At 38.6% G+C, this 17,431-nt stretch overlaps 2 protein-coding genes and 1 long non-coding RNA gene across 4 annotated transcripts; 2 read left to right on the plus strand and 1 right to left on the minus strand.

Annotated features, from left to right (window-relative positions):
- Positions 1-1,693: 1,693 nt before the first annotated feature.
- LOC142388198 (uncharacterized) lies at positions 1,694-3,703 on the plus strand. Its single transcript, XR_012770295.1, has 4 exons — positions 1,694-1,815; positions 3,016-3,152; positions 3,264-3,308; positions 3,400-3,703. It is a non-coding gene; the product is annotated as an uncharacterized LOC142388198 (long non-coding RNA).
- Positions 3,704-6,770: 3,067 nt separating this feature from the next.
- Positions 6,771-13,332, plus strand: paf1 (PAF1 homolog, Paf1/RNA polymerase II complex component). Of its 2 annotated transcripts, none has more exons than XM_075473188.1 (14): positions 6,771-7,027; positions 9,041-9,073; positions 9,172-9,264; positions 9,915-10,036; positions 10,162-10,228; positions 10,306-10,407; positions 10,508-10,613; positions 10,751-10,819; positions 11,004-11,107; positions 11,202-11,318; positions 11,440-11,568; positions 11,719-11,824; positions 12,383-12,461; positions 12,556-13,332. In XM_075473188.1, the coding sequence occupies exons 1-14, from the start codon at positions 6,981-6,983 to the stop codon at positions 12,984-12,986; spliced, it is 1,605 nt and encodes a 534-aa protein (XP_075329303.1). In that variant the 5' UTR covers positions 6,771-6,980; the 3' UTR covers positions 12,987-13,332. The 2 variants fall into 2 exon arrangements, with proteins under 2 accessions (XP_075329303.1, XP_075329305.1); XM_075473190.1 differs by having other exon boundaries at positions 9,044-9,073.
- A 203-nt stretch (positions 13,333-13,535) lies between these two features.
- On the minus strand, positions 13,536-16,446 carry gmfg (glia maturation factor, gamma). Its single transcript, XM_075473191.1, has 7 exons — positions 16,324-16,446; positions 15,811-15,907; positions 15,624-15,673; positions 15,493-15,544; positions 14,951-15,031; positions 13,975-14,048; positions 13,536-13,689 (listed from the first exon to the last, which is right to left on the minus strand). The coding sequence occupies exons 1-7, from the start codon at positions 16,324-16,326 to the stop codon at positions 13,618-13,620; spliced, it is 429 nt and encodes a 142-aa protein (XP_075329306.1). The 5' UTR covers positions 16,327-16,446; the 3' UTR covers positions 13,536-13,617.
- Positions 16,447-17,431: the final 985 nt, after the last annotated feature.

Consider the following 17,431-nt stretch of genomic DNA (forward strand, 5'->3'; position numbering starts at 1 on the left):
GAGTTCTGCGTCACCACTCGCAACTGTTTGCTGATTGGCAAAACACTGAGCGAACCGAGGTAGGGGGATTTGGCCAGACTATGTGCGGAGCCAAAATCCTTGGGCGGAAGTACGTAGGATGGCGTCGCCAGGCTACCTATGACCCTATATATGGTCAAATTAGCTAGTGATATATGTATAATGCACCCTGTTTGGTTCTGTCTTTTGCATGTTTTCAATACATAAAGAGAATAAAATATATGTTCAAATTTGGCCCTACACTGCCCTGTTGGGCCAAATTGCAGCTTGCGAAAGTATTGCATACATTTCTGAGGATTTGCACAAACAAATGCAGGATACGAGAGGCAGCCATAAAAAACACGTAGGTTTAATTAACAGTAAGTATATTTCTGGCCTCGGTCCCTCCCACCTGAGTTGCAAGCAGAGGAGCCCAGGTACCAAGCATTCAACCAAATGAGACCTAATTTTAAATGGATGAAAATGAAATATGACCTTTGATTTGATTAATTTTACATTTTAATATGTCGGCAACCCATTTCATTGTACTTGCTACAATGGCAATAAAGAATATTCTGACTGACTATGTTGCACTCCGGTCAGACTTCATGGATCCTGCAAAAACTTCCATGAAATTGCTTCAGCAAGCCTCCATCTCTTCTCTTGGTGTATTTTTTTTAAATCTTTTTTTTTTTGGCACTAGTGGCCTTTATTGGAAAGTTGCTTGATGGGAAATGGGACAGAGAACAAGAGGGAGAGATGATGATGATGATAGATTTTTATTTTTTCGAACATGTAGAAAAAAGAAAATGTATGTAAGTATTTGTACATACAAAAGAAAGAAAAAAGAGAAATTAAAAAATAAAAAATTCAATTACATAAAGTGCTCATACAAAACAAAATACCACACATTGTTCGAAAAAAAGGAATGGGAAGAAGTACAATACTTTTTTTAGTTTCCCATCCCTTTTTAACTACTCTTCAGTTTACAAATATCCTAACTACAATACACCTATATAAATATATGCCATATATACACTTCCTAAATATCTAGATAAATATATAATCACAAAATAAATATATACTACACACATATCCTTGTAAATATAAATGTAAATATGAACCATAAATAAATAAATATATACCATATACAGTACTAATTAAATTACAATATAACAATTAACCCTATTCTATTCATATATTTATCCCTCATCATCCTCCGTTAATATACTTCCTCTTCCATGTACGTATTTTGTTGTACCTTTTTTTAAACAGAATTATATTTGCATTTTGTTTTATTTCTGTCTCCAGACTATTCTACAAAGTCACTCCGCAGCTCGATACGCACATGCGAGGGGAAGGACCTGCAGCAAAGGGCACTGAGCCGGGGACTCGAGCCGGGACGGCTGATCTTAAGCCTCTATATGGGATGCCTGCTCATTTTAGGAATATTCTAGCAGACAAGCTTGGAAATATTATGATCACAGAAAGAGAGGAGAGGAGGAGGCATAAATTAGACAAGTAAGACGGACCTTGGGAAATCTGACTTTCTTGTGGCATGTCCTTTGATTTCTTTTTACCCAGTTGGCAGTCACAAACTCAGAGTTCCTGGTTTATATGGAATGCAGCGTTGCCTGCACAGACATTTCCCCTAACGACACCTCCGAGGGTCCGAGGACCAGCGCTTCGGAATCATCCACCGACAGAACCGACTCCATAAGCGGAAGTGACCGCAACGTGAGATGTGACGAGCATTGTAAACAGTTGAGAACGAGCTAGCCCGTGAAAGTTATGACGTCTCAAGAGTGTTTCACTTGAGTGAGTATATAGACTTAAAATACAAAGTCAGACTATTTATCCACGTTGTCGTGCTCGCCTTGATGACAAGAGGTACATATTGTGTGCGACGAGTCTAACGTTAACGAAAAGAAATGTGTTGCAGTTTGTCATCTTTTAACAGACCTGACATGTTCAAATAGAAATTCCTTGGAGTGGTTATCCATTAACTGAGCTTAAGTGTGAGGATTGATTCATTCTTGTAGCTACACAATACAGAAACTTTATGTAATTTAGTTATTTTGGTTGCACCGCCTCTTCCAGCAAGACTTAGGTGCCAAGCTAGCTAGCTAACCCCAACCCATCTCCTGCAATCTGGGTGCTGAACAAACTGCTGTAACGATACCCACATTTTTACATTATTTGGTTCTTCTGGCTTGCCAGCGTTACAATGCCAAACTCTAATGGCACGTATTAAATGTTACATAATTTTGTTCGTGTAGCAATCTTTTATAACTCACTGTAGCGTTATTAACTTGTCATATTATATGAAAAAGAAAAGCTCGGTGCAATAAGATTATGTAAGAGAATACAATAAGATGGATTCTCTTTGATATTAAAGTGATCAACAAAAGTGATTTATGTGCTTTACAGTAAAATCAGTCTTTATATTTTGGTGGTCTTGAACAATAGTTCTCCGGGCCTCTCTGAAGGTCTTTAAATGTTTTTTTTTCTTTTCACATTTGCTACTTTTTGCTACCTGATCATTTTAGGATGATTTTTTTTTTTCCCTATGCCACTTAAGATTGAACCATGAATCACTGCAGCACAAAAAGTCACCCAACTCACAGGACGAACCAGCTTCGAGGAGCAAGGAAATCATTTTAAACTGTATCTTTTCACACTTTGTTTTTAGCAATCTGTTGGAAAGACACATTATTTGTTCCCATTTCTTTAGTTGTAGCCATTTACAATGTGAAAGATATCACAGTTATCGTATTATTTTTGCACCAATAAATTGCCAGAGAAAACTTGGCACATCGTGGGATGGTGTGCAGTGTTTCCTTAAACGAAGCTGAGATAAGATGAGACGTTCTTTGTCGTCCTCTTTCATTTCCATCTTTCTTACTTGTTTCTCTTTTAGTTTGCACTTGAGTGAACATTCAAGGAAGTTGCACAGATGTCTTCAGGTGGTATCTTATTGATGTATATTCACCACCAGGTGTCACTTGTTTCTCACAGAGCTCCATGATGTTGTGTGAAATCTTTCTGTCATCGCTTTGGTTCCTGTTCGTTATCTTCTGGGTGGAGACGATAAGTGTGTGGCTGTTTTTGTCCATGTTTTACCAGGACCGGGCATTTTACCACTGGGGAGATGGGTAAGAGTTGGTGTTTCTTTGTGAAACTCAAAGTTAAAATGCCACCACTTATTTGAGAAGGCAAAAAAAAACATAGACTGAGACTATTCAATCTTTTATTTGATGTTTTAGGGTGTTTGCAGATGATCCTGGCCAGGTGATATACATGCTGAGCAGGTACGTACTCATAAATAGGAGTTTCTAAGAGTTTGTTTTTAAAAACTTGTGTACTTGTATCCAAGCTCTGAATTCTTGTATCGTTTCTCAGAGTGGACAGCCCTGCGGAGACAGAGATCCAGACCTGAGGTGGAAATGAATCGAGGCGTTCACCGGGACCGCTCCCAATGCGGGGGTTGTTGCAGTCATCTGACTGGGGAATGGACGATGAAAGGCATCCCCTGTTTTTCTTTAGCACTGCCTCTCACCGTGATGTGCAGGGCCCACCTTTAATGATAGCAAGAGAAGAGGTGCAGCGTGCAGCTTAGGTGAAGGCGTATAAAAGATGTACATGATTTGCGCAAAGCTTCACCGCTGTTTGTTGTTAAGAAATTTTTATTTTTTGTGGGGGGGGGGGGGGGGGGTCGAATGTAAAATAAATTTTGGCTCACAAAGAGCTCACAGTGCGTTCTATGTTTCATTTCTTTACATCACTCTAAGCTCAGTTTTACGCTTGCGCTGAGATAGGGTCTTTGCCTGTTCTATGCAACTACAGGTGTCGCTATCCACAGCATTATTTGTGTTTCAGATATCAGATTGCAATCAAAACAGTTACCAGAGTGTCACCTGACTGTTGTTGACAGTTACCAGTTGTTTGGTTTATTTTTGATGCTACGACTTGTACCAGTAAACTATTTTTCGAATATTGGATGTGATGGAGCAGTGTGCCGAATTAAAGAATAGAGTGACTTATATTTTTATCACTTAGCTCTCTCGTTAATACCACAAATATTATGAAAACATTATTTGAGCTTGAGGATTCATTAATGAACTGGGAAATATTTCCAGTTCTGTTCATTTACTGGCAATTTTGTAGAGATTTCCACCCAATGTTGCGAGGTTTCGTTTCATCTGGATTTTGCTCTTGTCGTGTATTTCCATTCTCATTAAATACTTTTCATACTCACATCATATGTTTGCAACAGGCATATATCCATCTGCTGATGAAAAAAAAATCAGACTTTGTTTTAATTTAAAAGAAAAAAAGAAAAAAAATCATATATAGATTGTTTGTGCATTTATAAAATGCACGTCAGACTGAAAAGGGAAAGTATATCTTTATATCACACTACGTTTGAAGCCTCTGAGATATTTTGACTTTTTGTTTGTTTGTTTTATCCGTTTATTTTATTATGGTTATTGTTTTTTTTGTTTGTTTGTCTCCTTTTGACTGTTTTGTAACAAAATCAATGTCTGTGTTGTTTCTATAAACAAAATAAACGGAAGTATGTGGAGTTTTTGCTGGTTGTTGTTATTACACTGAACTTACACTCCCTCGTACAGCAGGGGGCGCACCTTAAAGCAAGTCTCCTTAGGAGTGATGTTTCGATTCACCGCCGTCTTCGATATCGAGAAGGCATACGACATGTTATGGAAGGAAGGATTAATGATGCAATTAAGCAGGCTGGGAGTGGGGGGGGGCGCATGTACAACTGGATACTTAGCTTCCTATTTGGGCGTACAATACAGGTGAGAGTAGGAGCAGACCTATCATCAGTTGCAAAGGTGGAAAATGGAACTCCACAAGGCAGCGCCATTAGCCCGGTATTGTTCAACATCATGATAAATGACATTTTTAAAAATGTAAGCCCAGATATAGTTTCACTGTATGCAGATGATGGAGCACTTTGGAGAAGGGGGAGGAATGTTAACCTGGTATTCAACAAGATCCAACAGGCCATTATGGAGGTGGAAAAATGGGCAGGAAACTGGGGATTTAAGTTTTCCATATCAAAGACCCGCTGTGAATTTTTTACTAACAAAAAGGTGGATACCAACGTGAAGCTGTATTTGTACGGCGAGCCACTGGAAAGGGTGGAGGTAGTGAGATACTTGGGATTATGGTTTGATAAGAAACTGACATGGAGAATCCATATTCAGAAAACTGAAACAAAATGTAAAAAAGTAATAAACGTGATCAGATGCTTAAGTGGACTTGACTGGGGGGCCGACAGAACCTCCCTAATGACTATGTATTATGCGCTGGTAAGGTCAGCAATTGATTATGGTTGCATGGTGTATGGATCAGCCTCAGACACACAGCTGAAGATTTTAGACAGAGTTCAATCCCAGGCACTAAGACTGTGTAGTGGAGCACTAAGGACATCCCCAGTCGTCAGCCTACAGGTGGAACTGGGGGAAATGCCACTGGCATTAAGAAGAAAGAAACTGGCCCTGGCTTACTGGGTAAACCTAGGAGGCCATGGGAGGGAACACATTGCACAGGGAGTCCTGGAGCAATGCTTGGAATACGTAGCAAAGCGGGGCTGGGGTTTTGGCTGGAGCATAGGGTCCTGGGTACAGGAAGCAGGGCTTCAGAGCATAACAATTGCTCCAACGGTGCCTTTATCTCCAGTCCCGCCTTGGGTTTTTCCACAACCGACAGTCGATATGGCAATACTGCAATATATACATGAGGAGACAGAGACAGAAAAAGAAACTCTGGCAGGATATGTCAACAACTACATTAGAGACACACACCACCCATGCACTGAAATTTATACAGACGGCTCTAAGGATCCAGTGACTGGGCGAGCAGGGGCCTCCATGGTGGTCAGGAGAGTAGGGGTCAGCCAGATGTGGAGACTGACAGATGATCTGTCAGTGTATGCTACCGAAATGACCGCAATAGTTAAGGCATTAGAGTAGGTGGAGGAGGCACGGCCAAGAAAGGTGGTGATATGATCAGACTCTGCTGCAGTTATAAAGAGCATACAGTCATCAAGGTCGTGTAGGATGGACTTATTGATTGAAGTGTATGGGTTTATATCGCTTGGAAAGGTCTGCAATCACAGTGAGTTTCATATGGATCCCAGCACATGTTGGAGTGTGGGGAAATGAACGTGCCGACAACCTTGCAAAAAAAGCCTTAGAGAGGCCAGAACCTGACGTAGCAGTTCATTTAGGCCGGGGAGAAGCGAAAGTACTCATTCAAAGGGCAGTAGTGAAGCAGTGGCAGATGGTGTGGGACAGGGAGAGAAAGGGAAGACACATGTACAACATTCAAAAGGAGGTGGGGAAGGTAGCCAAGGTGGGTGGCAGTAGGAGAGATGAGGTTGTCATCGCCAGAATGAGGATAGGCAACACATTATTGAACAGCACTCAGTGTAGGTTTGGAAGAGTGGCATCAGGGCAGTGTGTGGGATGTAGGTTGGAGGAGGAGACAGTCCAACACGTATTGTTTGAGTGTCCTGTGTATGAAGAAGAAAGGAAACAGTGGAAGGACGAGCTGCTTGGGGACGGTGGAGCTGGCTTTGATCAGGCCACAGTGCTGGGAAGGGACGTCAATATAAGGGCAATTTTGAGGTACCTAACAACCACAGGGCTATATGCCCGCATCTAAGCAGTAGCAGAATCTTCCAGGAACCGGTAGGTGGCGGTATGCGCAAGCACAGCGTAACCCGCCAACAACTCAAAGCAGAAGAAGAAGAAGATTCACCGCCGGGTCTTCATCCCGTCTTACTGAGAGGGAATAAAAAAAAAAAATGAGTAGTCCATAGTTTTTCTCGTTGTTAGTTTAAGTGATGTGTATTTTGTAAAGCCGAGGGCCGCGGTCGTCATCAGGCGGATTTGTGTGGGTTTTCTGTGTAAACAAACCGCTTTGCTTTCAGTTGTGAGCGGTTTCTCGTAAACATGGCTCCAACGATTCAGACACAAGCTCAACGGGAGGACGGCCACAGGTAAACTCAAACCTGCCTTTACAGGAAATTTAACCTAAATAAGTTGCATGCACTGGGTAATTTGTGTAAATTATTGGGGATGAAAGACGTTTAAAGACCTTTAAAGACCTATTTGGTTTTCTGTTGTGCTTATCAACGCTAGCCGATAATTAGCCTCCTTTAGCATTCTAGCTAAAAGAAACAAGCTTAACGGTCAATTAACGTATGTTTGCTAATGGGAGAAAACCTTTTCTATTACATTTTGAACGATTTCTACAAATATTTGGTCTTTCAGTTTCTATTACGCAAAGTATACGGGACGTTGCACGTCATGTCAAAGGGGTTCCCATCTAAAATGTTTAATATTTATGTTTTTTTTTCTGTTTAAAGGGGAAAATGTAAATATTAGCACTGTTATGTGTTGGGTACCTGGCAAATCATCACATAATTGATAAGATAATATCTTATTTTCATATTTACTTCTTCAGTCATTTATTCTTCAGAATGCATTTTCTTTTATTTTACAACACTTTTGATAACTCATGTCAATATGTTGAACCTGTAACAAACTAGCGAAGTTTAACTGAAATATTTATCTTTAATACGTTTTACCCAAATATCCTTGATCTACATGAAATACATTTCTCTATAAATGTATTTCTGCTATTTCAAAGATGAGTAGTTGGTTATACTTTCAGATACAAATCTTCACGTACTTTTGATACACCAAACTTTTGGATTACAATCCTAGTCATAGTATTATAAGGGTTCTATAAAGAGGTTTGTCTATATGTCATTCATTTCCTAGTTGATATAACATTGATTATATGTCATTAAGTGGAAAGAAGAATTTTGATCCCGGCTTCATCTAATGTCAAGATTTTTTTCAAGAAATCTACAAAGATCCGTCCTTAAATCAGAAAATGTATGATACATAAAATAGTTATTAAGTAATTAGGTGGGAAAGTCACGTAGTTACTTTTGTGGTTTAGGATTTTACCTTATTGTTGCTTATTATTGATATATGTGATTTACTGATTTATATCAGTTTTGTGCCTAAAATGAGTAGCTGAGTCACTTTTCACATTAAAATCACCACTCTTAGATTTACCCGAGTTAAGTGGTGATATGGGGGAATGTTTATCACATTGAAACTGCACCATTTTTGCTTGTTGTTATTTTTTTGGGAGGTTTTTTCCGAAAACGGCCGAAAGGCAAATTAGGATGCTAATTGGCTTTTTGGATGAGTAAATCGTTCTGTTAAAACTACAACAGAAATCTGGCAGAAAACCAGAATATCGTCACAAGTTTTATATTGTTTTCTTCCCGCTTGCTTCTTTTCCATTGTAAACTTGGTATGCATAAAGTCACTCATCTCATTATAAACACCACCATAAAGAGCCTCCTGCTCCTCCAGTGTTTCCATGTGACTCATTGCTTATTTTACTTTGCTGTCTGAGTGTCTGTTCTGAAGGTTTTGTCTGATGTTGTCATTTTCTTGTTTGTTTGGTTATTATTGTGGGGGAAGAAAATCCTAGAGTCATACCTCAGTTAGTAAATGGGCTAAACTGTGCAGGGTGCAGTGCTTAAAATTGACTATTTTCAGTCTTGTTCTTTTCAGTAGTCCCTAACAATGAAGTAATAACCTTTTAAAGCTACAAGTATTCCATTGTGTACCTGAACAAAACATTGTATTTATTTGTAATGTGTGTGTCCCATTAGTGGCAGTATCTCGCTGCTAATATGGTTTAGTGTTGGATATGCTTTTAAACCTAATGTGGAGCATTTCGAGACTAGATTAGACAGTAAATGGAGCCTGTTTGCAAAAAAGGAAATTAATGAAGTGTTGATCTCCATTGCCCTGCACAATGAAGGAAATTGATTTAGCCATCAAATGGTGTGATAAAATGTCCATGCTTTCTTACCTGCTAAGTATAGAATCAGAAGGTTAAAAGCTTTTCTATGAAACATTCATGCCACCCTTCAATGAGAAATAGCTACACATTTTTAACAAATATCTGTTTTCTATTCCAGTAGGCCGTCCTCTCACAGAACCGTACCAGAGAGGTGAGTAGGTTTGCCATCATTAATTTAACGTGTGCCTTTGGGATGCAAAAATTGCCTCTAGTCTCAACTGAATGAATTTTTTTTCCCTCCCATTGCAGGTCAGGAATTGTCTGTCGAGTGAAGTATTGCAACAGCTTGCCTGACATCCCCTTTGATCCTAAATTCATCACATATCCATTTGATCAGCACAGGTAATTATATTCACTCTGTTGTTTCTCCGTTGAAAAGAATTCAACAGTGCTATTATTAATCCCAAAGGGAATTTAAATGTGCTGAAGATTGCACCATTTTTTTAATCAGGACAGTAGAGGGCGTACAGTGTTGTCAATCACGTGGAACAGCTTGTGCAGTCAGTTGGCTCCAGAGAAGTCCTAAGCACAGAGCCAATCCTCTTTATGAGTTTCTTTGTCACTGGCTCTGATAACTACAAAATAACGGTCCCTTTTATTTATTTATTTTTTTTTACCAAAGACTTTTATATGATATGTATTATCTTACTGTAAATATTGAAGATTTAGAGTCTGCTCTGTCCCTTCTCGGGACTCAGAGTTGCATTAACAGTTCATCCTGTTGTCCAGGTAAACTCCCAGGTATCTGTTTTCTTCTACCGCATCTTCTCCCTTGATAGGAAAGGAGTTTGGCTTCAAATCGTTCACAAAACGGTCTCTTACAGGAAAGGATGCACAAAAGAAAAAAAAGAAAAAATGCAATAGAATATAAGTAATAACAAAATTCAAGTGGTGCTACAGATACAAGCTGCTACAAGTTTGAAGCATTTTAGAGCTGACAATTGCCTCGAACTACATACGGACAAATAACATTTGTCATTGTGTGGTGGCAGGTTTGTACAATATAAAGCCACTTCTCTGGAGAAGCAGCACAAACATGAGCTCCTGACTGAACCAGACCTTGGTGTAACCATTGATCTCATCAACCCAGACACTTACCGCATAGACTCCAACAGTAAGTCTCCAGTTGTGAGCTCATGCCACATCCTATCTGTGAAACTTTGATATCACAATAATGAAATTTGATAAATAAAATGTTTTTTGTCTACTGAGACAATATTTTATGAAATGTACTTTCAGTAATGTTGGACCCTGCCGATGAAAAACTGTTGGAAGAGGACATTCAGGCTCCATCCAGTTCAAAGAGGTAAAGCGTCTAAATAGATGGCTTTTGACACTTGTGTAATATAAACCAAAAAATATGTATGTTTTCCTCGTTATTAGATCACAACAGCATGCCAAAGTGGTGCCATGGATGAGAAAAACAGAATACATCTCCACAGAGTTTAACAGATACGGTGTCTCTAATGAGAAAGTGGAAGTCAAGTAAGTTTGATAAATGGACTCACCTTGACATTTTGTAATGGCATATATGTATATATTTGTGTGTCAGTCTTTATCTGAGCCAGAGATGTTTTGTGTTTAGGATTGGAGTGTCTGTTAAACAGCAGTTCACAGAAGAAGAGATCTACAAGGATAGAGACAGCCAGATTTCAGCTATTGAGAAGACGTTTGAGGATGCACAGAAATCGGTGAGTGGGCATATTGTTAGGCTCCCTGGATCCACGTCATTTAGATTGGAGTATATGTCACGCTACTCCGTCAAATGGAAACTGTCATTGTCAGCATGCTTTGTAAACGCAACATGGTTGTTGTTCATCATTCACAGATCGCACAACACTACAGTAAACCAAGAGTCACTCCTGTGGAGGTACTGCCTGTGTTCCCTGACTTTAAGGTAAGCCAACTGTTTTCTTTTTGTGTTTACGGTCTGTTTATGTCATTTCACATGGTGTGTCATAACCGCCACACGAATGAAAGAATAACATCTTCATATTAAAGTACAGAAATGTACATGCTGTTACTGACCAATTTGGTTCATGATGTTTTATAATTAATTAGTTTTTTTTCTGTTTCCTCAGATGTGGATCAACCCATGTGCTCAGGTCATCTTTGACTCAGATCCTGCACCCAAAGACCAATCAGCACCAGCAGGAGTGGAAATGATGTCTCAGGCCATGATCAGGTATCTACAAAAAAATACCTTCTACAGATGATGTCTTCCAACAGTAAAGAGCGTTTTTCATAAACATTGATTTGTTGTCTGTTGAATAATAAAGAGGAATGATGGACGAGGAAGGAAACCAGTTTGTGGCCTACTTCCTGCCCAATGAGGAAACTCTTCGCAAGCGCAAACGGGATTGTGACGAGGGCATTGATTACATGGCAGAGGATGTGTAAGTGACATTATCACATCAAGAAAAATATGAATTTAAAGTTTTGTCAAATTTATCTGAATAAATGTCACTATAGTCTGTAGTGTATAGGAACTCATGCATGTTATTTTCTGTGTTTTAGGTACGACTACAAGATCGCAAGAGAATACAACTGGAATGTTAAGAACAAAGCCAGCAAGGGCTACGAGGAGAACTACTTCTTTATCTTCAGAGATGGAGATGGTGTTTACTACAATGAGCTGGAGACAAGGTAGGAAGGTGTCAGAGAAATAATCTGTTGTGCATCTTGATATAGAAAGAGAAGATACCCCTTTGTTCAGAGAGAAAAAAGAAAAAAAAATTACAGTTGTTTTGGGTTGGGTTTTAGAATTGTCTCAACAACTTTCTCTCTGGCCTGTAGGGTGCGCTTGAGCAAGAGAAGAGCCAAGGCTGGAGCGCAGTCCACTACAAACGCTGTGCTTGTGTGTAAGCACAGAGATATGAATGAGAAGGAGCTGGAAGCCCAGGTGAGTGGAGTGCTCTTTTATTTTTTTTTTATCTTGTTTCTTTTTATTTTATTTTATTTTTTTGTTTGTTGCTTTAGTTTAGTTTTCAGTGACTCGGAGCACAAATGAATGAATATAAACTCAAGTTTCTGGAGAGCTTTTAGTTGTTTGTGAAAGTATTGCTTTGAGTTTTGATTACAGAAGGATGATGATTTCTTTTGGAACTAAATGTACTAAAAATAGTGTCCATGCAGTTTTTTTTTTTTTTTTTTACACTTTTGTTATGTGGATTACATACAATCGCCACAAATTCAGCTGCTGAGCGAACGGGTGCAAAAACTGTAAAAATCCCGGCATGGATGTAAGATGGCAAAAAAATGGCATTTGTTCAGTGTTAGATGCATGAATGAATGTATTTTAGAATCTATACATATTTAAGGCTGCATTGCAGCATGACTGAACAAAAAAATGTAACTGACTAGACGTGTGTTGCATAGTAATATTTGTAAGCTTGGATTTTTCTCATTCCTCTGTAGTTATGTATGGCTCACTTCTGTTTCCCTTCATTGTGATTATCAGGAGGCACGTAAAGCTCAGTTGGAGAACCATGAGCCAGAAGATGAGGAGGAAGACATGGACAAAGACATGCAGGATTCTGGTTAGTTGTCTTTACCGTAACAGTTTTGGACATTTTGTGTTGTTGAATTGAATTAAATGAAGTCTATGTAATGCTTGAATTGTTTTTCCTCCAGGTGATGACAAGGAGAAGGGCAGCGGCAGTGAGGCAGAGAACTCTGGTAGTGAATCTGAGAGGGAAGGTGAAGACCACGAACAAAGTGGAGAAGATGAAGAAGAGGAAGAGGACAGAGCTAAAAGGCAGAGGAAGGCCAGCGCCAGCGGTAGTGAGAGTGGCGAGGAGAGGACCAGAGAAATGCGAGATGAGGAAGAGATCTTTGGCAGTGATGATGACAGCGACGACAACGAGCCAAAGAATTCAGCCAGGAGCAGCGGGGAGGAAGGCAGTGATAGTGAGGATGAAGGGCAGAACAGACGGGCCAGTAGAAGTCGCAGTGCTTCTCCAGCGCACAGCGATCGCAGCAGTGATCATTCAGAGACGCATGCTCAAAGTGGAAGTGGAAGTGAGAGAGGCTCGGACTCCAGTGAGGCCAGTGACAGTGAATAAGGCCGGCTGTCTGCACAGTGACAACCACCTGTCTTACATGTGTGTTGAGCTCCAAATGTGGCCCTCATACTCTGTCATTCAGCCAAATAATATAGTCCAGGGCTGTAGCTTCTTGATGATTGCAAATGTTTGTGCAAAATGCTCCTTGCTTTCGGACAAGAGACATCACTTTTCAATCTAGTTTTTTTTTTTTTTGTAGATTTAAATCACGCACCAATAGGTGTTTGTACACCATTCCTCTGTGTTTTCTGTCAGTACAGGATCAAAAATATCTTTTCTCTTTGCTTTTGACATACTGTTGTTACACAGCCTTTGAAGCTGATAATAAATTACATTTGGTCAAACATGTTTTTTTGTTCTTCCTAATTCATAGATTTACATTAAGGAAACTTTAAATAATACCATTAAATGTAACACTTTAGGATATGATTAACAATTCTTAAAATTTCAGATCAGATTTATATATTTCTTTTAATCTCAGTTCAGACTTTTTTTTTTTTTTTAAAGGCTCTGCTCACCTCTAAAATGACTTAAATGAAGAACAACAGCTTAGAGTTCATGATTTAATAACCCAAATGGAAATTAAATGGATTGTCCTGTTTCTCAAAGACAGGCTGCTTGTATTAAATATTCAGCGAAAGAACGCCAGCTGGTTCTTCAGCCATTCTTCTGTCAGGTCATCAGCGTTTCTTGTTTCAAAGACCTACAAGCATAAGCAGATAATGTCACAATTTGAAATTTGCTCAACAGAACAACAAAAATTTGAATATATTTTATTTATTTTATATAAAAAGACAACCTCCATATATCCAAAATTTTGAATTTGGAGACCTTCAATTAGCATTTTTTAGGTTTTGAATTAGACATGCTTCTGAATAAAAGTACATAAATGTTTCAACCTAATCTATTTTTTCAATTACATTATTCAAAGTCACTCTTCAGTAGTTATCTGAATGAGATAAAGAACTGATCATGATGTCATATTTACCTTTGTGAGCTCTGCAGCTTGGACGAGTTGATTCTTGCTGCCTGCGTACATCATCTGCTGCTCTGGCTTACACCCTGTCCACAAAAAAGATGTACATATTTTTTGATGATATCTGATCAATCATGCCCACCTCAAGAAATCTAATAAATGCAACCTTCATCACAACAATATGTAAGTAAATTGATCTTTGATCACGAGACATTAATTGGCCTTGAAGTTTTCTCAAGAATAAGTAAAGAAGCGGAGAACATATACTGCTCACAGTTACTGGCAAACTTTTAACTAGCTGAAAGTTGTTTTTATAACTTGAATTTACCAATAAATCATAATTAAACTGGACAAATTATTTCCTCTATTGTCTCTGCTAAAGTACAAAAGTGCTTTTTGAGAGCAGAAACAAAGGTAGCAGGCCAGTTGATATCGGCAAGAAATTATTTTAGCAAGATTTGTTACACATTTCAACTCAGCTTATAACGGAGCCCTGGGCTTTTCAAGCAGAACAACTACCTGAAGAACACACCCATCAACAACAAAAATAGCTGTTTCAAACTGGAAAGTGATGAATTGTGACCAAAATTTGAAGGAAACTACAAATGTACAAGGACTCCAGCAAACTTTAAAAAACTTCAACACATATCAATGAAAGAGAGGCAACCACTACCAGCAGAAACTTCAAAATGGCGGAAAGGAGCATTTAAAGCCGTTCTTGTTGCCAAAGCCTCTGCAAGAGAACCAGAACTTTTATCCTTGGTGCATCTTGCATTTGCATGTTTTATATCACTTCATTAAATCCTTCTTGATGTTATTCAATAACCATACATTGCATTACAATGTTGTTTATTAATGACATTCCTATCAAATTTGTACTTTCCATTCAGGAGTGAAAGAAATGTCTGAACATAACTGTGTTCTGCTATTCAGAACAAAAAAAAAAAAGAAGGAGAAAGTTTAACTTTAGGTGGCTGTAACTCCTTACCCATTGGACTGGAGAATATGAAACAGAGGGGGTAAGACACCCTTCCATCAGCATGGACATATTTGTAGCTGTAGACGATGAATGTACACTGTTGTCAAGGAGGTTTAACTGTTTGTCTGAGATTTAAAACAAATGTTTTGATAAATATAGTGTAGTCTTACATTCAGAATTTTACTACTCAGTTGGTATGTTTGTGCAGCGATTAGCACTATCACCTAACAGCAAAATGGTTCTGGGTTTTAACCTCGACTGGAGCCTTTCTGTGTGGAAACGGCATATTGTCACTGTGCCTGCTTAGATTATCTCTCAGTGTTCTGGTTTACTTCCACTGTCATTCTTAGCTGTTCCCAAACTGACCATACAGTAGGTGAAAGAGTGAATGTCCGTCTGTCTGTGTATATTCTCCATGATGGACTTGTGACCCTGTCTTTTGCCCAATGTCAGCTGACTGACAAAAGACTCGAGCCCCCAGTACCATTTGTGAAACAGCTGTAGCTAATGGATGGATGGATGTTGTCATTCATTAGACATTCAATAAGGATATCTGGGTTGGCGCTCTGGAAGCTCATTTCTCAGATCATCCAATGAGATGTCCTGAAAGACAATGTTGAGAGTAAGTCACTTTCAAAGCAGCATGAGCCCCCATCCACCTCCCAAACGTGCACACACTTGCCTCATATTCCTCTTCGAGGATAACAAGTTGTTTCGCCATGTCTATCTTCACTTAAAAAGAGCAAATATTATTTAAGCTCTTGGCTCTGTTTTATATTCATTTATGCCATAAAATCCGTTTTGGATTTGAATTGTAAAGGACGATATGCAAGTAACCGCAACATTCGGTATCAGTATGTGATACTTACTTAGTATGGCAGCATTGTTGGTCTCTTTTCGAAATCTGAACTTTCTCAGTTTTTCTTTCAGACTTTCATCCACTTCACACACAACCAGAGAGCTTGACTGCAAATATATGCCAAAAAGATATCAAATATTATACAAAATTTGTCACAAAATGTGTGCGCTTCTGTTTGAATAGAAATGAATTAGTCAACAGACCAGAGATAAAAAATAAAGTAAAGAGTTAAGTGACATTTCTCTTCAATCTACTCGGAGGTGCGGAGATCTTTCCACGTTGCATCGATGCATTAAACTTTCATAGAACAATTCTGACATATTGAGGGCAGGAAATGTTTTGCTGCAATATGCAAGAATGTAGTTTCCTGTTTGAAAAAGCAAGAGGGGGATGGTCGACTTGCGTCTCAATAGTTAAGTAAAATATTTATAAATATTCATACAAATACACGACAGTTCATAAAATACAGTAAATCTCAAGTGAAAAGCTGAATCTTTCAATCCATTACATCAGCTTTGCTTACCATTCTCAAAGACTCCTTTTCTGCCTTTGTGTCTTCAGAGTGACACCGCCTTGCAGAGACAGACAGATGAACAGCTACTTTCACACTGTCAAGAGATCCTCCTTTCAGTGGCAAGGGGAGGGCAGACAACCTGCAAGAGCAAGTGAGAGGGCTGTTTCCTCTTTTCAGCAAGCTGAAAGCAAGCTCAGCTGTATTTCATATTAAACAGTCAGGCAGAATATTAATGTACATTGACTGCATTAGGAAGAAAAGCACATAACAAAGTGAGACATTTTTATGTATGATATGTTTTCTGCTGCTATCACGGTGTTGGTTGTAGCTGCTTTCACTTCCATTTCACGGATGTGTAAACTTCAAGCATTAGAAAATGTATTCAGATCCCTTAAAACAACAGTACCACAAAAGAATCATTCTTTAAATTAATAGCCTACACCTAACAATCAAAAGCAATTACATAAATAAATAAAGATAAGAACGGTGTGGCAAAGTATGAAGAAAAAACAGTCCTAGTACATTGTAAATCAGATTCTAATCAGCTTATTTCAATTGTTTATACCGAGAAAGCGTTGATCATGTGACGCCTCTCATTTTTTGACAACTTCACTACATGCTTCAAAGTGGACATATCTGCTTTTAAGTCACATCCACATATTACACAACTGTCAAGCTCAGAAAACTCTGCACCATTTCTTGTCTGAATTAATGTACAGCATTAGTGATAACCTGCTTCACGACCTGGGAATATTCTCAAATTTGAAGTGCAAACTATTGTTGTCTCCAATTTCAAAGATATTTCGGGGTCTGCAGCTCTCTTGACTCATGTTGCACATTTGGCCAGTAGTAACAGCACAACAGCAGGTGTTTTACACAAGTATCTATAAAATGAAATATCATTAAAAATATGTGCATTTAAGGTAATTTGACTTACATAAACAGTCACTGATGGTCATATTTTTATATACATACATGTAATCATGTATTTCTAAGAAAAATAAGCTGAGTAATAATAATAATAATAAACTTTATTTCACAGACTCAAGGTCCAGATAAGAATATGCAGTACATTAAAAAGACATTAAAAGACATACAACCCATAAAAAATATTTGA

The sequence above is a fragment of the Odontesthes bonariensis genome, chromosome 9 (genome assembly GCF_027942865.1).
Source record: "Odontesthes bonariensis isolate fOdoBon6 chromosome 9, fOdoBon6.hap1, whole genome shotgun sequence".
Taxonomy (NCBI): Eukaryota; Metazoa; Chordata; class Actinopteri; order Atheriniformes; family Atherinopsidae; genus Odontesthes; species Odontesthes bonariensis.

Coding starts and splice junctions, on each gene's coding strand:
- paf1 (XM_075473188.1), top strand. CDS start 6,981: ATGGCTCCAACGATTCAGACACAAGCTCAACGGGAGGACGGCCACAG. Junction 10,614..10,750: donor TTGAGGATGCACAGAAATCG/GTGAGTGGGCAT, acceptor CATCATTCACAG/ATCGCACAACACTACAGTAA. Junction 11,319..11,439: donor GATTACATGGCAGAGGATGT/GTAAGTGACATT, acceptor TCTGTGTTTTAG/GTACGACTACAAGATCGCAA.
- gmfg (XM_075473191.1), bottom strand. Junction 14,049..14,950: donor CATATTCTCCAGTCCAATGG/GTAAGGAGTTAC, acceptor TTTTGTGGACAG/GGTGTAAGCCAGAGCAGCAG. Junction 13,690..13,974: donor AAGCTGCAGAGCTCACAAAG/GTAAATATGACA, acceptor TTATGCTTGTAG/GTCTTTGAAACAAGAAACGC.